Below are 25,864 nucleotides of genomic sequence, written 5' to 3' on the forward strand. Positions count from 1 at the left end.
GTTGTTAATTAATTTAAATAAAATAATTGGTAATTATGTTAATTGTGTAATACAGTTTAGGTATGTGTTGTGGTGTTTATAAGTGTTAAGGGTGGGAAGTAATTAATGTTTAATTGATGAATTAATAATTGGCTGTTAATTACTTTTATTTAATTAATTGGTAATTAATGAAGGTGGATATGTGCTTGGAGATACAGAAATAGGGAGGTACTAATAGAGTTTCCTATCCTCATTTACTATAGGAATTGCCCACGGTTGATGATGCAGTAACCGTAAAGTAATTCTTCACATAATCAAAAGGAATCCATACACCTTATCCTCAAAGGTTTGTGGGCATCAAGGTCAGGGAAATACGAATTTCGGACATTGCGGCTGTTGCCACAATGTTAGAGATTGATGATGCAACCGCCACTGTGGCAGTCGCATCGTAATCTCATGTGCAGGACCATCGCCTTACAGGTGGAAGGTCCCACTCCCCGCAGTGATGGCGGATGGACTGAAGTCTGTCCACTATCATAATGTGCCCCTTAGTTACATTTCTGAAAATGCAAATCCTTCAGCAGGGCATAGCAGGGTGCTATAGCAATGGAGGCTACACAATTTTAACTGTGTCGTCTTTGGGGTCCTGCTGAAGGGTTGAGATGTTATGCCAAAGCAGGGCATAAACTCACTCCTGTGTCATTTTCCACTTACTCCCTTTATTTGCTTCTCGTTTAAGACCTAGAGGATTATTTAGAAATTGGAGGATGCAGGGCATCTAACACAAAATGCTGTATTTTTTAGAGTTAATTTTCTGCTGCTCTAACACAAGTGAATTATTAGTATTTATATCTAGGGTGAAAAGGGACTGTGGGACAATTTGAGAAAACTCACAAAAAGTGCTCCATCCTTAACTAGAGTGTGATGAATTTCCCATTCTGCAAGTGTGACAGTAGCAATAAAAACTCTCCTAACGTTACTTGTATGTAACAATACAACATAGTTGAGGATAGCTGCATAGCCACGTGACTGAAAAACTCCCTTAGTACCTCCCTATTTCTGTATCTCCAAGCAGTTCAATCGTATCCACTGTAAAGGCATTCCAATATTGTTAGCGGATGTCTCACAGAGCACCAGAAACAGAGCACAACATAAACCACTTCCTGAAAAAGAGGCTTGGTGGCATGAGGGCTATTTGTCAAATAACTCTCATACCACCTCATACCAGGTGGCAAGTCTCATATGAAAAAAATATTAATATGTGTTTCTAAGAGACATGACAGTCAGTTTGATTGTAGGAGAAAATACATTTCTCCAACTTTCCATACTGACAGCAAGCAACAAGCAGAGTTGCCTGCACGTATACTGTTTTCTTAAAATAGATTAGTTATTAATAAATTACAATACTCCAGTGTCAACTTTAGGTTCTGGCAGATATCCAGGCTATTCCTTCATTAGCTTTGTTTACATTGGAAGAGCAAAGGCACAACACTTGCATATGAAACAGTTGCCTTGGACTTTTTCGCAAGTCCAGTCACAGCACAATTCTTAATTTCATAGATCTAAAATGAAAGAAGGAGGAAACACTATTCAGAAAAATATTCCTACAAATGTGTTCAATGTTTTTTTTCACAGACATATCATATCTGCTTTCAATATGTTAACTTTCTCATCTTGCTGTAGTTAATCATAATCACCTTGCGCAGGTACCTTGGTTAAAAAAAAACATTGGCCCACGAAATCTCATAGAATATGCAAATTTCATGTTATGCAAATTGCATGAAAGTTTGACGGATTTCATGGAAACGAAAGTATGCATATTCTTCAGCTAAGGGAAAAACAGAACATGTTCAGTGTCAATGGTATATCTGGTTACATTTTCACACACGATACCAACATTCAATTTTTGTTTAAATATTGCATACTTTTGTGTTATTTTTGTGATATATATTGCAAAATTTTGAGTGTAAAATAATGTAGATTTCACCCACCCCTAGCCAATACACCTACGTCTAATGTGCTATGAACTTGCAGTCTTAAAATCATATCAGCACAACATCTTTTTCTCTGCATCATTAGGGGCATATTCTCAAGCCCCTATCGCCACTGGAACGGCACTATTTTTGACTTTCCCGTGGCGATAGGGCCAGCGCCCTATTCTCAAGGCAGCGTTAACCCACTTAACGTGGTTTAAAGCCACTTTAAGTGGCTGAATGCTCCCTTGAGAATAGGGCCCCTTTCACGCTAAATTTAGCGTGAAAGGGGGCAAGCAGTGGGTGTTGCAGTGGGCGTACCACCGCAACACCCATTGAGTTCGACGCTGCCACCTATTATCAAGGGCGGCGATAATAGGTGGCAGTGCCGAACTTAATACCAGTAAAATCCTGGTCTTAAGTAGGCAAAACTTGGAGAAATGCTTCATTTCTCCACGTTTTTTCATTTTCCATGTGTGCTGTCTTGTGCAGCACACATGGAAAATGCTAAATGCCATGGTTTGTTCATGTACAGGAAGGTGTCCCTTTCTGTACATAAATAAACCTTTTTTAAAAATGCCATTTTGTAACTTACATGTGTGCTGCACGAGGCAGCACACGTAAGTTACAAACTGGCATTTTCTGTTTGTTTATGTGCAGGAAAGCACACCTTACTGTACATAAACAAACCTCCCTGCTTGCAGACACCCTTGCACTCTGGTACAAGGATGCCTGCATGGGCACTAAGTCATGAAACTTGGCGCCATCGCAGTAGGAAACGCCAGGCTGCACCCTATTCTTGAGAATAGGGTGCAGCCTCCCGTTTCTGAAGTGGTGATAAGAGGCGTTAAGCCAAGAAGGCTAACGCCTCTCACCACCACTTCATTGTGAATATCCCCCTTAGTCTTTCACTTTGGGTTTTAATTTTATTATTGTACATTGTTTCTGATGTTCTTTTGTAGGAAGTTTATTTCACACACATATTAATCTTATTCCATATCCTTGTTCCAGAATATCTGCAACTTTTATTTATATGAGAATCAACATCAGTGTGAATAAACTGTTGACTGTTGTGAGAGATCAGAGGATAAATTTTAAGTAATGTATGACATCTCCTACATAAAGAAGATCTTTGTCTCACAAGAAGAACCTTGTTTTTAGGTGCTGCTTGATTGCGTGGCCAAATTGCATAATTTTGAATGTTGTTGATACACAAACATGTTTATATAAATACACCACATCAATTGAGAGTATATTCTATATAGAGTGTACTCCCAGAGACGACAAGAATAGCAGTTGTTATTACTAATATATCCAATGATTTGAATGCAAAATACGGTATAGAACAAAAGGCATGTTGATGTTGATTTTCAAATGAATAGAAGATATTGTGTTTTTTCATGTGTCTTGTAAGTATTTAGGGGGTACTCTGTTACCCTAACTTTCCTACCCCCATTTTTGTTATTAATTCTTTGTTCCTGAATATGACAAAAGAAAATATTTTCTAGAAGAAAAAAACTATATTGCAACATAAGAATGAAGTTTTGTTTTTTCTTTGTTTTGTTAGTTTAAAAGTATTGCTGTTGATCGTTTATGATTGAAATTTGTTGTTTCTAAGTAGAAAACATTGTTTCTGTTTTGTTTTTACTTCCAGATATTTCCAGGGCTGATACTGTCGGACATAAAACCTGCCAAAAGGATGAAGTTTAAGACTGTTTGCTACCTTCTTGTGCAGCTCATGCATTGTCGTAAAATGTTCAAAGCCGAGATCCCTTTCTCCAACGTGATGACATGTGAGGATGATGACAAGGTAATGCAAACTTGTTAACATCAGTAATGTTATCACAAAAATGACTGATATATTTTACAAATGATATGTGTCATGCAAAATTTTACCAATTATATGAATAAGTCTTAACACCCACTCTTATGAAATTATGATAGTTGTACAGCTTTGAAAATGGCATTCTGCTTATAACCATATGTTATTCTTCAATCCGTACTGCTTGCTGTATTGCCTCAGATTATGAGCAAATGCATGTACACATTCACAAAGGCCTGATTCACAAAGGTAAACTTACACTTTTGAGTAAGTTTACTATTATTTTGGTATTTACAAGCTACAAGTTTAATTTTACTCATAGGAATTTTATGACTGCAGTGACTCCACACATAAAAAGATAGGAGGCCAATCTTTTTATGTGCAAAATCTCTGCAGACGTAAATTTATGATAAGTAAAAATAAACTCGCAGTTCTTGAACCCCCAAAAAATAGTAGACTTAAGCAAAAGTGTAATTTTACTTTTGTAAATCTGGCCCACTGTCTTTTATACCCTGTCCTGAATTATAAAACTGCTATGTTTTGCTAATGCAACACCATAATAAGCAATGAACTAGCTAGCAATAACCTAGTAAGCAATAGCTTTTTATTTCATTCTGCACTGGTCAGTTTTAAATAGCGGCAGAAAATTGAATGTCTGTATATTTAACAATATAAAAGAGCACCTGAGTAGGGAGTTACATGAATGTCATCAATGAATTCATGTTTTAATTTATCACATTTTAATGAGCTAAAGTAAAGGATTCTCCAGAAGAGATTTTTGTTACTACAGCTTCTTGAATATATATATTTGTTTCCTTACAGATTTTTGGTGGGAATTGTATTCTTTCCTGCCTCAGAATGAATTACAAAAGAAATACCCTAAAAAAAATTATTTATGGTAATTTCGATATTTCAGGGTGCAGTTTTGAATTCAGCACATAAAAGCCCTCCATTTCCAATCTAGGAAGGATAATATCCACAATATAAAATAAATGATCAAATAAATAACTGCAGAACATTAGTAGCATATGTTATTCAACTGTAGATTGATCATTTAAAAAATATATACATTTCATTAGTGAACTGCTTTATTTTAACCTTGCTGGAAAAGTCACAAAAATACATACGTTACACATCCTGAGGTGTATTTACTTCACCTCGACTGACGCTAATGTTTGCTTTCCAAAATCACAGGTCTCTGGCAGAGTTTTGCAGCAAAATATTTTCAAAATGACAATGTTTCCCCAAAAACATGTGTTGTGTGAGGATTCTACCAGTTAAACATTGATTTTGCTGGGTATTTCTCTCAAAAAGCCAATTTTTTAAAAGAAAAATTTGCCTACAAAAAACTATGAAGTAGGAATAGTTTCATATTGTCACACAATACTGGTTTTCAATCCTTTTCGGAAACAAATGAAGTATATTCCATCTATCAATTCTGCTACACAAACATTTCAGTCTTGACTAAGGCAAAAAGACAAATTAAAAATTGTATTGTGCTATATTTGTACCTTCTTTCTATGAGGATTACACCTAGGCAGAGGAACTTGTTCCTCAGTTAATCAGGAAGTAATACCCCAGTGAACTCCGCATAGAATAATCCACAGTACTTTAAAAATAAATAGGAGCTAGTGAATCTTGTGAAAAGTTGGATTTATAAGTCAAAGTGAATCTGTCTTTAAGACTAATCTAGCCATTGTGTTCTGACATGGTATTGTTACATGACAATATACACTACTGCCACTTATGTGGTCATATAGCATTTATATTTGTCAAGTTATTAGCAGGTCAGACCATGTAAGTATGTCTGGATTTTAGTATGGATGCCATTGCAGTGATGCTTTAAAATTGTATGGATTTATTATGTGCTTTGGTGTCTGAAATATCCCTTCACACTCTAGAAGAAAGTAAGGAAATTATTACATCTTTATACATACTTTCATCCAGTGTGTTATGGTGTAACTTCATGTGGTCCTTGAGACTGTCAGAAATGTGCTCAGCATTATTATGAATTTCATCTATTCCAGTGTCAAAAGAGAAAGATATGAGATTCATCGTTAACTTGAGTCTATTAGATCCCTTGAACTGAAAATATTGTACAAACAATGGGCCCTGTTCACAAATGTAAAGTGAGACTAAAGTCTAACTTTACGACTTTCGGTATTCACTAAGGGCACTTACAAGTAGTAAATGCTGTTTGTGATTACCAAGACTCGTAAAGTGAGACTTTTGTCTCACTTTACCTTTGTGAATCGTGCCCATGGTTTTCCCTACCAGAACTGTGATGATGATTTTTTCACATTTTTGCTTTCCCTTTGAATGTAAGCAGTGACAACTTTAGTGAACTCACAAGAGGAATATGCTCTTTAATTGTACAAGACTCTTCTGGACAAAACTCCAACAAGTACAAAATGAACTGTTTTGCTTACCAGTCAAAATGGAAGACATAGTTACAACATTTAGAAGCTTTGTTTGTCTCCCATGATGAAAAACAAAGACTTCAAAGCCCTGCGATTTATTCACCAGGCATTCTGCTAAACAGGACCAAAGTTTCTGAATATTAGATGTTAATATTATATATAATATGTTTACTCTAATATGCACAGACTACAAGCCAAAGAGCAACTGAATTAGAGAAGGCTAAGAGGATCCATGTCAGAGATCCTTTCTACCCAACAGCAAGTAATACCTCCCTTGATGGCTGTTCCAAAACAGAGGTTACATGTAGACGCAGGTGATGTTACTTTGGTCTCTATGATAGCAAATGACACTTGGTTACATATAAAATCTAGCAAACCGCACATGGACTAGCAGCAAAAGATCAGTTTTTATGTTTAAAAATATTTATAATTTTTTTTGTAATAAAATAAAAATATAAATTTTCAATACCAAGAATAGGTTAGATAAACATTTCAAATAAATAGGTTTTAAACATATATTTTTTACATTCCAAAAATACAAATGCAAACCTTTCACTAAATTATACTTACAGGAAGTTAACTACATGTTGGTTGAATAAAGAAGCATGTAGAGAAATATCTGTTTTTACTATAAAATTAATACAATTTCAAAATGTTTGCAAAAATAACTAAGTATTTTTAATTAAAAATAATATGCACAATGTCATCTTTTGCTTTTGACTCAACCAATGTTTATCTTCAAGAAATGGATTTGTATTATTTAACAAATATGGAGTGAAAGAAGATATGCTATAAATATAAAAGAGGTTTGGAGTTGCATTTCCTGTTGCAGAGTGGACTTACAGCCAAATTGTCTACCACAGAGGAGAAGACCATGTCACATCATGCTCCTATTGGGTTACTATAATTGAAATATTGTGAGCTTTACCAGTCAGCATCAATGCGTTATACATCAATAAATCCTTTGGATATTGTGATTTCTGCTGAACATATTTGGAAGCTTGTGAAAATCAGTAACAATGTTCAATACATCTCTAAAACTGAACATAGGTTAGCATCTTAAATAGAAGAATGATTAGAAAAATTATACATTAGTTTTAATTGTTAAAAAAACACCAAATAGTGTTCATAAAAAAATGTATAAACCCAATTGATTTGTTTTTTTCATAAATTGCAGTACCCAACCCTTTCATGAATGTTACCATGTCTGTTAAGCCATAATGGGGAAATTAAAAATGTCCCTCTTTCTGAGAGATTACAACTCATAATGGGTGATATAAGAGAACACATAAAATTTATAGTCAGACTTTGAAAAGACTCGAGTTTGGTTGAAGTCCACACAGACTCTTCATAGAAAAGTGGGCTATTTATTATCTTTCCAGGTCCACTAAGATTGGTTGGTTTCTAGTAGATATATCACTAAAACATATCCAGGCTTGACATAGCGTCAAAAAATGAATGCTACGGCGGTGTTTAGTTTTTGTAAATATGCCCCTAATGGCCTCATCTACAACAAAACGACACAGTGTGGCAGGGCCGGACTGGGAACCAAATCCGGCCCTGGCAAAGTGTTCAGCCGCCGCCCCCCCCCCCCCGGGGGTTAGGGGTGCCGCCGAGCTCTATGCTGCAAAAACGGCCCCCAGGGGCCCAAAACCGGGGGATTGCCGGGTGCCCGCTATGGCCAGTCCAGCCCTGCATCATGGCACAGCATGCCATTTAGCTGCGCCGAGCTGCATCATTTTCAAAGCACAGGGATGCACAGTATTAGTAAGAATATGAAGGGATGCACGATGCGCTTGTAAAGAAGCCGCTAAGTGTTAGCGTCCTAGTCATCGTCAAGCATGCCAATGTATTTCACACACGCATACAGACATACTTGTATTTTTAAACTCCTACACCCCCTTGTGGTAAATATAAAGCAGTGCTCTAAATACTTTCGTGCAGATTCTCGAGGTCTGAAGTTAGAAGCGCAAATTAAGCTCTGCAGGAATATTTTGAGGTAGTTCAATGGCCGTCCACAGAGTTTCGAGGAGCATAAAATGACCGGCACTGCGATAAGGCATCCACAGATGATGGAGCTTGGATTGTTATCACACCGGTGGTTATAGCAAATGGACACCACGTGCTGAACAAATGGATATTATTCTTGTTTGCAGTGCGGAATCATAACAATTTTCCATGGCACGCAATCTAACAAAAACAATAATGCTATCAGAGATGCGTTTACCAAAATAACAAGGCCCATTATCTAGGCCTCGTGTGTGCCTTCATTGCAGTTGTTGAAAAACATGTTCTAAAGATAGCGCCTTACCCTGTTTGAGACCTCGTTTTACTGCGTTGCCTCCCTCCCTCCAATACTGCTGAGCGCTCGGCTCGGGTTTCAAAGAATTCCCAGACTCCTGTGTAATTACTAATGATGTCTTCAGCCGAAATTGAATAACACTGGAGCGTCTGGAATGCATTTAGTTTGAAGTGCTTTCACTTTCAGACTGATACTCTTGACTGAATTATAAAAAGACAGGCTCTTGACCTGGCAGAAGATGGCCACGGAGTGCTCCTTTAGGTAAATGGTCCTTCACCTAAGAGCATCGGAATAATGTGACAAATGAGATAGAATGTGAATTCAAATTGCCATTATTTCTGGAAAATGTTTGCCCACAAACAGCCGGAAGTGCTTACTCGTGGACTCCTGAGCCAGTGCCATTATTTGCCTACACCCTGGGGCACTCTGAGCCTAATTATCAAACACTTCAAGCTCCTTGTTCACCCACTGGTCAATTGCGATTTGTAAAGTAGACGTAAATATGAATACATCCTGGTATTCTAACTAGAATGAGAGGAACAAAAAACAATGCTACGAAAAGTACCAATTAATAATAGTGTAACTATTTAAGCATGCAGGCATCTGGAAATAAAGCAGCAGGTCTAGCAAGAATAAAGTGAAAGTATCCAGTCCTGCCATTGGACACTTAACATAAGTTCTTAGCAGGGCTCAGACCCCCTGAACCCTGTAACTAGGCACCCTTGTCAGTAAGGCAATGCCCTTGACAGCTCACATGAACTATTTGTCTTATATTAGGAAAAGATTTAGAATCTGATTTGTGATACCAATTCACATAAACACCTCATGGCCCAATCTTTTCTGAACACAGAAACTCACATCTAATGTCAAAATCAGGTGTGGGCCTTACCTTATGTGTGATAAGCTCTCTTGGAAAGGTTGGTACAAGGATGCTCTCGTCGTTCCTGTCACATCAGCTGTTCATGGCATACACTGACTGATTGCAGCTAATTCTGTCCATTAAAATGGGATTATGCATGAATGAAGGAGCAATTTATGTTATGGTTCTTCATAATTGCAGAGCAAAGTCGTATTTACGATACCGTATATATGCTGCACAATGCTTTTCCTTAAAGTTTTTATAGATATTATTAGATTTTTTGGGGGAAATGTAAATGCTATGCAAATGTTGATATACACTGTATTGCTCCTTTAGATTCCTCAGTGCAGCATTCAATCCGCAGTTGTTTTAGATATTCATTGCCATTGAAAGGAGCATCAACCAGATGCTAATCCAGCATGGTCCTACCACACCAGAGTTTCCCCCCAAACTGAATGTCCTGCCTCCTTTGCTTGCGAGCGCAAGCATTCCTAACATGTTTCACTGCTGATGGGGATTTTGCTTGAGGTGCAACTTGAATGTATAGGTGCAATGACCTGTAGACCCATAGCTGGCCTCAACACGCAAGCTTCGGCAGAATAATTGACACAGCACAAAAGTGATGTATGGAGTGGTTCAGCCTTTTTTCTTCATCCCTGGACACTAATCTGGTTAACTTTCCATTTCATTATAGCCATATGTATGTATGTTTGGGAACTTATATATTACAAAACCAACTACAAATCTATTGAATCGGTGCACACCATGAAATAAGAATATATTGAGGGGAGAGAGGATGCATGGAATATTACCAAGTGATGGAGGGTGGGGAGAATAGGGAGCATCGATGAGCAGGGTAGATTGAGATGGCGGGGCAATGTGATCTGGAGTTAAACTTTGAAGAGAAATTGCTTAAAGTCCATGGCCTTAAGCTCCATTCTGAAGCAGGCACTGAAGAAAAGCAGGCAGGTTTGCGCTAGCTTTAAGATCACAACTCTTTGAGCACAACGGAAAGCCGGCATCTTGATTTCTGTTCGTCTCCAGTCTTCTGATTTCGTAGATGCGTGCTTCACAATGCCTTTCAAAGGCTTGATCTTGGGCACAAGAGGAGGTGGTGCACCCCTATTAACTTCATTGTAGACGAATCAGCTTGTCCTGGACAGGATGTGGGGGACAGGGGCAGCCAGTGGGGATCTCTAAATGGAAGTGTGTTAGCTTGCCAAACATGTGGCTGGATGCCATTTGAAGGGGGGTGGAGGGTAGGCTGTGAAAATATGAATCATCATCTCCACGTCTGGACCTGCAGTCCATTCATCTACCAATTGACAGTCCTAGTCAAGCATATCTGAAGATTATTTCAAACTCTTCATTAACCTTGTTTTCTGTGTTCATTCTCCTGCTAGTATTCTTCTTGCATAGATGTAGTATGCAAACAGTACTTAGAAATGTTATGTGAAGCTACTAAAATATTCTCCAGATCCTTTCTGAACACATGAACAATGGAGGTCAATGTACATTTACACCACAATTATGTAAAATGCACTCTCCTGAGTTCCTTAGCAATTGCACTGCTATGGCAATACTGACTGACACAATTATTTAACAAGTCCAATGCATAAATCATAGGAGAAGCAGCATTTCCCAGCTTTACTTTAACAGTATGGAGCAGAAGGACTCTTGATCACCTAGGAGCTCAAGAGTGCAGTGACTAACACCAGAGCTGAGAATGAGGATTTTAGAGACCCTTTTAGATGCTCTACGAGAATCCTATAGAGTGTATTCTATAGGAGAGAGTGGTTTTATGCGACATGAGTTGTACTGAATATCGTCCAACCGTCAGGTCACAAAGGACTGTAGGAAAGGCTCAAAAGAGGTCACAAAGGACTGTAGGAAAGGCTCAAAAGTGATCGCATGCAATGCAAGCTGTCGTCGATAGTGTTATTGATTAACCCTTCTGTGTTTTTGCTGTTGCCATTTGTACTGCAGAGGAGGGCCTTAAGGACAGCCTCCGAAAAACTCAGGAACCGTTCATCATTTTCTACGAATGTTATTCATAACACTCCAGGAACCCGAGTGAACCGATACATCAGCAGATTAATAGAAGCCCGACAGACAGAGTCTGAGATGGCAGACTTGAATTTCATCACCTTGAAGTATAAACACGTTGATCGTGAACAGAAAGTAAGTAAAGCTGCAATTTGCTTCAATGTAGGTATATAATATATATTAAACTTGTGCGCCCTTATTTCATTTTCGCATTTTATTTTCCACAGAACACCGAGACAGTAAGCATTGCGAGCGATTATTGAATTATTCAAAATTATAAATTACAAAACACAGGGGCAGAACCAGAACTGATAAAACCATAAAGAAGTAGAGGTCCACAATCTGTAAAAGATCAGGTAAAAAGCAGGGCCGGACTGGCCATAGCGGGCACCGGGCGTTTCCCCGGTAGGCCGCTAGGGTGGGGGCCGGTTTTGGCCCCCTGGGGGGCCGTTTTTGTTACTGGGGTCGACAATATCGGCCCCCTGTAACAAAATCGTCGGAAACCGGCCCTCGCAAACTGCTTGGCTGCACTCCCCCTCGCCCCCAGGGGGGGCAGCTGAGCAGTTTGCCAGGGCCGGTTTCTGTTCCCAGTCCGACCCTGGTAAAAAGCCATAAAAAGCAAAGGGAACATTCGAAGGCTTCTTGCTGTGCTGCCCAACCCCAAAGTGAAGGAGCCGAAATGCACTGTATTTAAGCAATTCAGTGTATTCCTGTCCTTTCTGCCTGTGCTGGCACCATTTTAGCAGCCTAGTGCCAATGTAGGTACTCTTGCCCTTTGGTGCAAGGGGGCCTCCGTTGCAGGCAGGATCGTTTTTGTGCTGGAAGGGGCACCTTCTTGCACACTATCAATCCTACAAGACGTTTTCCTCTTCCTATGTATACATAGAAAGAGGAAAAAACAAGGAGAAATTAGCCCACCACAACACCCATGGAACACCGCCCGGTCACAGAGTAAGGCAACGCAGTGATATACACAGCGTCGCCTTGCTCATGAGTTATGAGGACACTCAAAACCACGCGGGGTTCTTTGCGTGGCTTCATACATTTTTATGAGAGCTCTGAATCATGCATGTACCACTTTACATGGTGCAAAGGTGAAGCAGGGCTCTCATAGATAAGCCCCTAAGTGCTTGAAATTGTAGCTTTCCATGCCAGACTTTTGTAAGAACAAATATATACCCATTTACCTTGCTGCAACAGTGAAAATCAAAGTGCTGATCTGAGGATTTTTACCATCCCATCTATTAAATTCTGATATTTTTCTTCGAATTTCTCATCTCTTGCCTTGAAACTCTTCTCCTTTTCAGATGTGTGTACTTCTCTGGCTCAATATATAAAAGGTTTAGAGTACAGAGGTTGAGAGAGGTAGAGATAGAGAGAGGGAAAACAGACAGGCAGAGGAGCATATTCCCCCAAGAGATGAGACAGAGAAAACTACTGTAGAAAAAGAGGTGAATTAGAGGGAGGTAAGGGCAGCAAGAGGTAGTGATAGACAGACAGAGAGGTGTGAGAACAAGCAAAGAGAGATGAAAGGTATAGGGAGCAAAATGGGAAGAGATAAATACGTGTTAGTGTAAGAAATTGGGTTACTGGTTGAGGAGGGTGAAGCCCTTCTCAAGCAGAAACCACAATTCTGTTCAGGGTGGCGAAGCACGCAAACCCCAAACTAACTTGTGCTTAACCCTCTGGTAGCTTGGCACAGAGCAGCCATGCTTAACTTAGAGGCAATGTGTAAAGTAATAATGCAACAGTTTAAACACTAATAAGGTGAGAAAACAACACAACAAAAATCCCACACCAATTTAGAAAAATAGAGCAATATTTAATGAATAAAACAAAACCAACATGTCAAATATCCAGTCAGGAGAACCAGAGGTATGTACGTTTAAATATTTGAGTGAAAATAGTACCACAAAGCATTAACTGTGGTTACTGGGACGTTCAGTCAGACCATGATAGAATGCGGGCGACTACAGGGAACCTGTGAGACCCAGTCCTGGCATGGCGCCACTTGGCAGCCTAATTAATAGACAGCAGAGTCCAGGAGCTGGGTTCTAGGCTGTTGGAGCCTTATCTCCCTGAGGGTCTAGTCAGGAGGTCAGCCAACTAGTCATTTGAGTCACTCTGGGATCCTGTGTTCAACAGATGCAGACTCAAACCTTCTTACCTAGGCAAGAGAGCAGCAGGTATTAGTTCAGCACAGCAGGGCAACAGATCTGCAGAGCAGAGGTCCAGCAGAGTGGCAGTCCTTTCAGCAGCACAGCAGTCTTTCTTCCTGGCAGAGTATCTATAGTCCAGAAGTGCACTGAAGAGTAGTGCCTACTTTGAAGTGTAGGACGCTTCTAGAGATTTCCACCCCTCTGAGGTGTCAGACATCCCCTTCCTCCCTGTCCAGGCCCCAGCTTGTCTAGGGTCACAATTAACTAGTGCCAAACCCTTTGTTAGAGTGCTCCAGAGACTTTTGCAAGTGCAGTAGGTTACAGCTCCTCCCCCTCATAAACTCAGAGTGGGCCATAATGCCAACACCTATCTTCCCATTTTCTCACTGTATGGGGATAATACACAAAATCCAACTGCCAGCCACACCTAGTTATGTGACCCAGGATCAGGCTGCATGCACCACCAAATGGTTAGGACAAGAAAATTCCAGCTTTCTAAAAGTGACATTTTCAGAATTTTGATTACAAACCAATCATACTTTACAATTAAGGAGGGCTTTTAATTATAATTCATGCCATGCCATGTCACCTTCAAAGCAATTATCCACTCTGCAGTTGGACATCTGAAAAATGTAATATCATCTGTCTTCTTCTTGATTCTTTCAATCCACTTCATTTGGACATATGAGGCTATATTACATGCAGTGACCCGGTGGTGTAATAGACGTGTGCTCCTGTTTTATGCACACCTCTGAAACTGTAGTATGTTAATACAGATAGCGCCGGTCCTATCTTAAGCGGGCATTCTCTCATTCACCAGGGGATATGGCCCCATGCAAATGAGGAAAACACTTTGCCTCTGCACCTGTGCCACATTATAGATCAAACTCAGAGGCAAAGAGGATTTCAAGAGGTGCACTGACAGTGTGCCACAAAGTAGTGGTACATTGTCAGTGCACCCCCTGAGGTCAGTCCTCTGGAGGTGGAAAAGGGGGTCCCACAGGTCTCCCCCAGATTAACCCTGGGCATAGGACTACGCCACGCTCGCGTAGTTTGCGCAACTACTCGCTACGCAATTGCACGTAGCACAGTGCAAAAACATGTAGCATAGCGGGCATTTTTTGCTTGCTCACCGTCCTCAACGTCAAGTTAGCGACCGCGAGCGAGCAAAATGACATCCCGGTGAGATTTTTTCCTCGTTCGCGATTAGCAACATCAAGTTGCCGATCGCGAGCGTGAAAAATAAACCTCTCGGCGAGATTCTCAACGCGGAGAGGTCAGGTTTCTCATTGCGAGTGGTTGTGTATGCTTGTGACTACTCACGATGAGAAACAACCAGTCAGCGTTGAGAAAACTGTCGCTCGAGTACAAATCTACTTGAGTGGCAGAAAACGACCGCTTGCACTGTGCAAGATGACGTTTGCAATGATTTCACAGTGCGGACAAGTATCCGGCACTGTGCAATCAGTGCGAACAGCATTTTCCCTACCGCACTACGCAGCTCGCGTGGCTTGCGTAGTGCGAAGTGCACTTCGCGTAGCTTAGCGTAGCGCTACTATGCAAACTACGCCCAGGGTGACCCCAGATACCCTCCTGCAGGTAAGTGCAGTAGCATGCTGTATCCACCAGCAGGGAAATATCGTTTCCCATTTAAAATGAAGGCAGGTGCCGCCTGTATAGTAAAAGCCAGAGCACTGTTTGAAACAGCTGCTCTGTTCTTTACTAATGCGTTTCTCCAGGACAGGCACACATTCATAGCTGCCTGGAGGATGGTGCATTGATTGTAATAGGGTGCCATGGTGCAAACAGAGACAGTGTGCCCACTGCAAAATATAGGCCTGGGACTCATTACAAAGCAGCTTATATCACTTACAAAGAAATGTATCTATACTCACTGACTTACCTTTCCCAAAATATCAAAGCATCAACAGCAAAAAATACGTAGACCCTCATTATGAGTGGCCAGTAAAATTGTGACATGACCTCTAAGACCAGTTACCAGTCCCATCAGAATAATACTGGTTTGAAACAAAGATTTAGACTGCTGATAGCAGCCAAAGTTTTCTTTTGATAATCAGTCAGTAGAAGCCATGTGGGATTGGGTGTGGATGCAACAATTACCAGATGTTGTTCCCGAAAACTCTTATTTCCATGCCCCCTGATTTATTGGTACCCCTGTAATGGTAATTCTGGGGCAGGGAAATACCAGATATTTGAAAGGGAAAATCATACGGGTAAAAGAAGCAATTTCATACTTGTCCTCAGGAATCAATGTTTTGGGGAAATGTCCACCATTCAAACAAACTTCAGAGGGCATGCACCAACCATATGAATTTCCCTACCGATCCACAAAGTCTTGTGTGCTACCTGCATATATTTAAAAGTGACCTGAAGTCTTGCTTACTGCAACCTGTGTAATCTTCTATCTCCTGCCTTATTCTCATCTAGTATTACCACTGGGACCCATAGTGGTTCTCCATGATTCAGGATCTCAGCCATTTTAAAAAATGGTGGTCTTCTCCTTTCAAGAGTGAAGTTTCCTGACATCAAATACCTGTGATAAATCCTTTTGAAACTGATTTATCCTGATGTCAAAAGCCTGTGTTTCATCTAAAATTCTTTCCCAGAAATACTGTTTGCCTTCTTGCAATAGTATTCTCATCTGTTTAGTACAAGAGTGTTTATGAGAGAAATTAGAAGGATCATGTCTAATAGCATCATTGACAAAGTTGATAATACCTTTGGTGGAGTAGTCGATGATGCCACTGGCAATTTTGTATATGATATTATGTTAGTGGTAAAAGGCAGTGCAAAATTAAGTTTACCTACTACGCCCTCACTAGTAAATTCTGTGAATTGGGCAGTTTGTGCTGAACCCTTAATTATCTTTAAACTGAAGAATGTGACAAGTAATTTTCTTGATTCTGCAAAATAGTCTGAATTCTTCTGAATAATCAGGCATTTCCACTGCAGAGGTATGACACGATTTGTCTTTCAGCTGTAGGAACCCTTTTGAGCAGCTGTAGTCCATTGGAATCGGATCTGACACGTCCCTGCATGTCAACCTTAGTAAAGGTTTTCCCGTTAAGGAAAAGTTTGGTATCCACTGTCTACAGTAGCCAAGCATTAAAGAAAACATTCTGATTTCCTTTTGAGTTTGTGGTGGATTCATCTGCAAGATTGCTTCCACTTTCTCTGGTGACGCCTGTCTAGCTCCTTTCACAATAATGTGTGCCAGATATTGAACTTCCTTCTGAAAGTACTGCAGCTTTCCTGGAGACACTTGTGTCCATTCTCAGCCTCTTGTCATCTGTACAAGCTTCTTGCGTTTCTCATGGCAGAAACAAGTCATCAATATATTGCACAAAGGTTGATTTTCTTGCCATTTCTAAGGTCTGCTAGTTTCTTTTCAGAATTTGGTTGAAAATTGATTGACTCTCTGTATACCATTATTGGACACAACATCATGCTTATACTTTCTGTTGGAACACAAATGGAAAAAAGGTATTGACTTTCTTTATGCAATGAGAAGAAAATCTGCCATAAGTCAATAACTGTACACCACACTGCAGTGCATGGGATCTGAAACAATATTGTGGCTGGATTTGGTACCACGGGACAACAGGGGGCAACAATTTCATTCATTTTCCTCAGATCCTGCACTATTCTGTACTTTCCATTGGGCCTCTGCACATCCATACAGAGAGTTACATGGACTTTCAATCAATTCCCTCAAAATGTATTTCTGTAACATGCCTTCTATGACTGGTGTTGTTCCTACAATAGCCTATGGCATCAAATTCTATGGGGGTGCTCTGGGAAACACTGCATTTGCCTTTACAGTCATTCAAACTTGTTCTACACCGTTCAGAAGTCCAATACCCTTCCCTGTGAAATCCCAAAATTCAGCCTTCACTGTTTCTTTTAAATCATCAGGTAATTCTTCAATCATAAAAAAGAGAACACTCCTGTCTTGTTTTGCTATCTAACAATTTAAAAAATCTACATCCTCAAATTGTGTCTGAAAAGCAACACCATCCTGTGTGTAGTAATTGATGCAATTTAACTTGCACAGCAAATCTCTCCCTAGTATACAATTACAGGGCCAGAGTCATGGACAACCAACTGATGATTTTCTTCGAATGAACCTCTCTTTACTGGGACCTTTTCTGAAATGAGATTCGTGAACTGTTTATTTGTAAGTACTACAACTTGGATAGGTTTCCCAGAGACAGAGAGATCTGGAACTTCCACTGTTCTAACTGTGGATCTGATAGCGCCTGTATCAATAAAATATGATAAGGGGTGGCCATATACTTCAGCATCCACATTTAGGCCACTCTGTTCTACCTCTGAAACTGCACCAAGTACACAATCCTTCTCCTCTCTCAGGAACCTTTGTTGGGAAATATCAGAAGCTGAACCATCAATTTAGAAAAAAGGATATTGCTGTAAAACATTCGGGTTCACATTTTGAAATTGTGGCATGGAATTTTTGAAAGAGGTTATATTCATTTTTGGCATTTCATGCATTGGCATTCCTTTCGACATCTGTACATTTCCATCAATATTATTAGGTTATATCTACATTCTCTTTTCCAGTGTCCAAATTTATGACAGATATGACAGGGAGTAATCTTTTTCAGAGCAGCAACATCTGCTCGAGAACCTGTACCCACAGAAAACACCTTTACCTCTACTGCGAGACAAGTTCAATCCTCCTTGATTTCAATGAATACCAACCTGTGAAACTGCAGCTCTTGCATATTCCCTAGGTGTCCTGCAAAAGGAGGATTCTGAAAACCTTTCTGAGCCAACCTTGTTTGCACCAACATAAACTTCTCTTTAATCTTCTTCTGCTTCTTGTATTTAGAATATCTCAAGATTTCATTGACTGACTTGTTCTGCCAACAGATCATGCTTTGTGGTAATATGCACATAGATCTCTGGTTCCATCCCTAAAACAAACTGTGACACAAAATTCCCATTTTGTTTCTCTTCAGGATACTCTTGTCCACAGGGCTGCTGAAACATCTGCAACAATCGTTCTTAATATTCATGCACTGTTTCTTTCGGCTCTTGGGTACTTCTTTTAATTTTAATCCAATCCAAATCTCTTGGTTGAACTCTGCCTTTCCGGAAAGTAATCACTGCCTCATATCTCTCCATCAGATGGCAAATTTGTCCTAGTCTTTCTCACAGGTTCCTGTTTCAGCCATTGTACCCCACCCTTAAATTCACCCCATAAATCAGCAGGTACTGCAATGTCAAAAAACGTATTTAAATTTGTTCACAACACCTTTGAAATCTTTATGAATTGTTCCACTTGTGCATACCTTTGCACCAATTTGTCTCTCAATTTCAGGAAATTGTTCATAAATGCACCCAAATCACCTCTACTCCAAGAAACATGCACATACCTTCCTACTTCTATTTCTCTGATTGTGTATGATGTTGTTTCTCCCTCGCTTCCTTCATCTTGCTTCCCTGCTAAAGCTGCTTCTATCTTTTTCTTTTCATGCTTCTTTGTCCATTTAATTTCTATTTTGTGATTCTCACTCCATTTGTAAATGCATATGACTAATTCCGTAATTTGTAAATGCATTCCTGAAACTCTCATGTTCTTTAATGCTGGATCATCCAATTGGACCCTATTGCTTCTCTGCAGATGGAAATTTTTAGCAAGATCAATCTTATATTCCTGAGCCAATTCTGTCAATTTTTCATGCACTAAAGCTGTCCTTTGTGTAATCTCCTTACAAAGAAAATTGTTTCCTTTCTTTGGCATTGCCCAATATGTTGAAATTCTAAACATCCCCTTATTATCATTTCTAAATCCACCTTCAAGTCAGTAAAATGTAAAGGCTTTTCTCTTTCTCTGTCTGGCATCTCCTGTATCTCTGTGCTTACTGTCTTTCTAATTCACGATGCTTCTTCAAGCCAAGCTGACATTTGACCCTCATCAGTTGCATTTATGTCACTAGGGGTTGTGGGGACTAATTTCTCTCTATCTATTAGTGCTAGTACTGTCTGTGGGGGTCTCAACACAACAATCAGAGAGTTTTATGAAGTCGGAGTAAACTCTGTGGTAGGTATACTTCCTGCGGCTTGGTGAACTTCTAGCCTTAAATACACATTTGGAGTTTTTAATACTCCGATTATTTGTAGGAATATTCAGGAAGAAAGTCACTGTTTCAAAGATGTGAACTTGTTGATTTGCAGTATCAATGTACACTGACATGTTAAAGCTGATGTATAAATGCACTCCTTGGGGTGCAAGCGGTATCTGTTTTTTGCTGTGGACTCCGTAATGGCTGCTGAAAAACCTGTTTCTCTGTGTGTTTTTTTTTGTGATGTGGAAAATGACAAATAAAGTTTACAAAAAATACACATTTGGAGGAGCATTTGTAAGACTCTGGGCAATATTGGAGCATTTACCGGTGTTATTTGGGATGTGGTACGTACTCCAGCTGCATTGGTCACAGTCAGAACTACAACCTGTGGTTGAGCTACAACTGGTTGGGTAATTTGGAGTATATGTACGGGTCTTTCAATCTGTGTTAAATATGGATCTACAGGAACAGTTGCCAGTATGGAACTCATACCAGCACTTGATTCTCTGTGATCAGTAAGGGTTCTATATGGTGGAGGTCTTGAAGCAAGTCTCTGCTCTACAATCTCATCCCCTGAATCTGTATCTATCTCATTCCCATCTTTCTTTTGGTGATCGTTTCTCACTTCTCTTTGTAGCTGCTTCCGTACTAATAGCTGGCTATAATCTTGTTCCCTCTATGATAGCACTTCTCCACCTACGATGTTATTCATCCCATTGAGAATCCTCATATTTCTGCACCGTTCGGTTTGTCCTTCTCTGGTATTTTTACTCTCCTTCTTTCTTGCAACCTTTTCCCATACACTCAGAGCTTCATTTTGAGTGGGTCTAGGTAGTTGCTTCATCTCGTACAACTTTCCTTTCAAATTATCAAGAATTCTGGTATAAATTGTCCTTTACCTCGGAAAGCTTAATCCACCTTCTTTCTCAGTGATTCTGCTCCTTTCACGTAGCCAAGAACAAGCATGCAACCCATACTCAGTGGTCATAAAATGTGCAGACCTACCTTCGGGAGATGGTTCTTCACTTTTCTGTACTATATTGGTAACATCCCCTCTTACTAAACTCTTAAATTCTTTAAAAAGTTTCATTTTTGCAATACAATGAGAGATAAGGCAAATTTCAATAAATGTTATTGTTTGTTCCGTATATGTCAAATTTCAATGAACAAATCAAATTAAGAATACAAGTTCCCCAATTTTTGTTGTCAAATTTTAATACGTTATTCACCTTCTTTTAGTCCAAGCCCATCGCAACACTCTGCCATCACCTACCAATCCCAGTGCAAACCCATACCAGGGTACTAATCTCAACGTGAAACAATATGACGCATGATCTCACTCCTTGCAACAGTCTACCCTCCTTAACAATCTTTTTCGTATTCACACAACTACGACAATAAACTTTAAACTCCTTCTTGTTTGATTCTACTAAAGAAATACCGGAATTATAATCACTCAAGAGTATTTTCCACAACTGTAAGTGAAATATCGACCACTACAAAATCACCGAAATCAATGCAGCTTCACCCGTTTGCGCAATTAGGTTCCACTAACACTGACCAATATTAATCAATCACAACAATGCTTAATTTATGTATGTCAATATTATAGGTGATGGTACCTCACCCACTATACCTAATCCTGCAAACAAGTCTTCTATTCACTTTTATGCATGTATCCTGGAACCTTTTGATAATAGAATACTTAATCTCTTTTCTTCAACACCTTCTTACTACTTCTCTTTACTCACTCATTCATTCTCTCAACACCACTGTCTAAATCAAAATGCAGTACAAAAGGGGGTGGTGGACGGAGCATCAGAACCAATCAAACACTCACACCCAGTCAACAGATCTGGGTTTGATCCATCACCGTTCTTTAGCCCACTCTGCCACCCCAGTTCAGACATGGCCATATGCAAATCAGTCTGACCCTGTGCCTCATGGGAATAGTCCAGCCCGAACTGCCAAGCCATGCCTTCCCTGGACCGGAAACAAGCTTCCTAGGACCGGTTTCTGGCATTTCAGCCGTCTTCAGCCAGGCTTGCTTGAATCCAGTGGCAAAGTGAGCAAGGGACTCACGTCTGAGCATACCCTGCCAACTTATGGCGAACAAAGCGGTACAAAAGGGGGTGGTGATGGACGGAGCATCAGAACCAATCAAACACTCACACCCAGTCAACAGATCTGGGTTTGATCCATCACCGTTCTTTAGCCCACTCTGCCACCCCAGTTCAGACATGGCCATATGCAAATCAGTCTGACCCTGTGCCTCATGGGAACAGTCCAGCCCGAACCGACAAGCCATGCCTTCCCTGGACCGGAAACAATCTTCCTAGGACCGGTTTCTGGCATTTCAGCCATCCTCAGCCACGCTTGCTTGAATCCAGTGGCAAAGTGAGCAAGGGACTCACGTCTGAGCATACCCTGCCAACTTATGGCGAACAAAGCGGTACAAAAGGGGGTGGTGATGGACGGAGCATCAGAACCAATCAAACACTCACACAAAGTCAACAGATCTGGGTTTGATCCATCACCGTTCTTTAGCCCACTCTGCCACCCCAGTTCAGACATGGCCATATGCAAATCAGTCTGACCCTGTGCCTCATGGGAACAGTCCAGCCCGAACTGCCAAGCCTTGCCTTCCCTGGACCGGAAACAAGCTTCCTAGGACCGGTTTCTGGCATTTCAGCCGTCTTCAGCCAGGCTTGCTTGAATCCAGTGGCAAAGTGAGCAAGGGACTCACATCTGAGCATACCTTGCCAACTTATGGCGAACAAAGTGGTACAAAAGGGGGTGGTGATGGACGGAGCATCAGAACCAATCAAACACTCACACCCAGTCAACAGATCTGGGTTTGATCCATCACCGTTCTTTAGCCCACTCTGCCACCCCAGTTCAGACATGGCCATATGCAAATCAGTCTGGCCCTGTGCCTCATGGGAACAGTCCAGCCCGAACTGCCAAGCCATGCCTTCCCTGGACCGGAAACAAGCTTCCTAGGACCGGGTCCTGGCATTTCAGCCGTCTTCAGCCAGGCTTGCTTGAATCCAGTGGCAAAGTGAGCAAGGGACTCATGTCTGAGCATACCCTGACAACTTATGGCGAACAAAGCGGTACAAAAGGGGGTGGTGATGGACGGAGCATCAGAACCAATCAAACACTCACACCCAGTCAACAGATCTGGGTTTGCTCCATCACCGTTCTTTAGCCCACTCTGGCACCCCAGTTCAGACATGGCCATATGCAAATCAGTCTGACCCTGTGCCTCAGGGGAACAGTCCAGCCCGAACTGCCAAGCCATGCCTTCCCTGGACCGGAAACAAGCTTCCTAGGACCGGTTTCTGGCATTTCAGCCGTCTTCAGCCAGGCTTGCTTGAATCCAGTGGCAAAGTGAGCAAGGGACCCACGTCTGAGCATACCCTGCCAACTTATGGCGAACAAAGCGGTACAAAAGGGGGTGGTGATGGACGGAGCATCAGAACCAATCAAACACTCACACCCAGTCAACAGATCTGGGTTTTATCCATCACCGTTCTTTAGCCCACTCTGCCACCCCAGTTCAGACATGGCCATATGCAAATCAGTCTGACCCTGTGCCTCATGGGAACAGTCCAGCCCGAACTGCCAAGCCATGCCTTCCCTGGACCGGAAACAAGCTTCCTAGGACCGGTTTCTGGCATTTCAGCCGTCTTCAGCCAGGCTTGCTTGAATCCAGTGGCAAAATGAGCAAGGGACTCACGTCTGAGCATACCCTGCCAACTTATGGCGAACAAAGCGGTACAAAATGGGGTGGTGATGGACGGAGCATCAGAACCAATCAAACACTCACACCCAGTCAACAGATCTGGGTTTGATCCATCACCGTTCTTTAGCCCACTCTGCCACCCCAGTTCAGACATGGCCATATGCAAATCAGTCTGACCCTGTACCTCATGGGAACAGTCCAGCCCGAACTGCCAAGCCATGCCTTCCCTGGACCGGAAACAAGCTTCCTAGGACCGGTTTCTGGCATTTCAGCCGTCTTCAGACAGGTTTGCTTGAATCCAGTGGCAAAGTGAGCAAGGGACTCACGTCTGAGCATACCCTGCCAACTTATGGCGAACAAAGCGGTACAAAAGGGGGTGGTGATGGACGGAGCATCAGAACCAATCAAACACTCACACCCAGTCAACAGATCTGGGTTCAAACTGGAATGGCATGGTGAGCAAAAAAACGATGGATTTAGGCCCAGATCTCTGTACTGGGGTGAATGTATGACATTGTTCTGCATTCTGTCCATCAATTGTTGTTTTTGCATAAATCAAAATGCAACAACCATTAACAACACGTCGCCTTAGTAATACTCACACCTTCAAACTGCAACCACCTTCTAATACTGCCTGACGAGACTGTACAGATCCTCAAGTTCTGGGAATTAGATTCAGAAATTGGGACTGCTGGCGTGGAAAACACTTTCTTTAATATTCTCAGTTCAACCCATAATTTACAATAGGGACATCGAACTCTACACAGAAATCTTCTTCTCTGCAATGGATCTTTGCCACAGTTTTAGAAGGGAGCATCAAAAAAAAGTATCTCAATAAACATCATCTATTTAGTCATTTAGTTCAGACAATGATGAGTTTTAGATCAGTTTGAAAACCTTTATTTATCTATAAGAGTTTAGCATTTGTTTTGTCTTTTTATTCAAATTAGAAAACCAGATAAATCTCTTTAGAGAAATATTAACAAAAGTCATAGGTAGAAGCAGTCAAGTAATTTACAGTGTTCCATACAGAAAATAAATCCCTATTCTACATTAAGCGGATTCTAACCTACCAAACCCCATAAAGAGTCCTTTTGGAGAAGAGCAAGATTTAAAGGAGCATTGAAATAGAATCAGATTGAAGCCAAACTCCTCATGGAAAGTAGTCCCAGAAACTTGTTCAAGTCTCTTCTCTCAAATCAGCATCACCAAATAGTCGCAGTACCAACTGTTCAAAGATAAGCTAAGAAAATAGACACAGTAGTAGCCATCACTGTTAAAGAAAATAGACAAAGCAATCACAAGGAGATGATAGACAGAGCGCAGAAACTTTTCAGACACTCACCCCCAGGTACAGATCTGGGTTGAATCCATCATATTTAGCTCACTTTGCCACCTCAGTTCAGACCCAGCTATATTCAAATCAGTCTTGACCCTGTGCCTCATGGAAACAGTCCAGCCAAACGGCCAGGCCAGGTCTTCCCTGAACCGGTAACAGGTATTCGGGACCGGTTTCAGGATAACACCCCTCATCAGCCAACCTAGCTTGAGTCCAGTGGCAAAGTGAGCAAGGGACCCACGTCTGGGCATACCCTGCCAACTTAGGGTGAACAAAGCAAACATAAGGAGATTATGGATGGAGCGCTGAAACTTTTCAAACACTCACCCCCAGTCACAGATCTGGGTTGAATCCATCATCGTTCTTTAGCTCACTTCACCACCTCAGAAAATAGACACCCACACAGTAGTAGGTGACAGAGAGCACCTTCAGCAGTAGCTCACAGTGAGCAGGGTAAAAAGTGCCACTGGAGAAAAGTATGGTCACAGAAGAATGGCCGTGACCGGGCTGAACTGGACTGCCATATATAATAAAAACAAAATATATGTAAAGAGCCATACTGGTGTTAGGTAATCTTAAGCGAATGAGGAAATAGCATCCAATGGTCTGCTGTTTCTTCCTTCATTCCCACAGTAAACATACAAAGTTGGCAAGGTTCTATCTACAAGTGTCAACTTAGTTGCTAAAAATGCATGTGCTTTAACTTAACTCTGGGCGCCCATGAGAACCCTTCAGTCTGAACTATTAGCTATTCAGTATTCCGCTGTGTAACAGTGAACTATTCTAAAGGCAGAAACAATCTAGTTTTAAATTATGATATTGAGTCATGAGATTCATGTCTTCATGTAAGCATTAATGTTTTAATACACTATTCAGCATTCACCACTGTGAATATGTGACAGCTAGAAAACGAACTAAATATGATGAGAATATGTAACTTAGGAAAAGAAGAAAAAAAAGTCAGCACATTTTATAGAGATGACATATTTAAACAAGTGTGAATTATTTATCAAATCATATTGCATAGTTCAGCATTTCCCAAAAGAATGTATTTAACAAAGAAGGCAATTAACTTAAAGGAAGAAAAAGGAAGGGTCCTAATCT

At 40.8% G+C, this 25,864-nt stretch overlaps 1 protein-coding gene across 1 annotated transcript in view; it reads left to right on the forward strand.

Annotated features, from left to right (window-relative positions):
- ADCY1 (adenylate cyclase 1) overlaps positions 1–25,864 on the forward strand; it is a 1,095,828-nt gene that overhangs the window by 803,875 nt on the left and 266,089 nt on the right. Inside the window, exons 9-10 of the mRNA XM_085606626.1 lie at positions 3,607–3,762; positions 11,342–11,536. Coding sequence (XP_085462752.1) covers positions 3,607–3,762; positions 11,342–11,536 — 351 coding nt within the window. The remainder of the gene's footprint in view (positions 1–3,606; positions 3,763–11,341; positions 11,537–25,864) is intronic.

The sequence above is a fragment of the Triturus cristatus genome, chromosome 5_2, assembly GCF_964204655.1.
Source record: "Triturus cristatus chromosome 5_2, aTriCri1.1, whole genome shotgun sequence".
In the NCBI taxonomy this organism is placed as follows: Eukaryota; Metazoa; Chordata; class Amphibia; order Caudata; family Salamandridae; genus Triturus; species Triturus cristatus.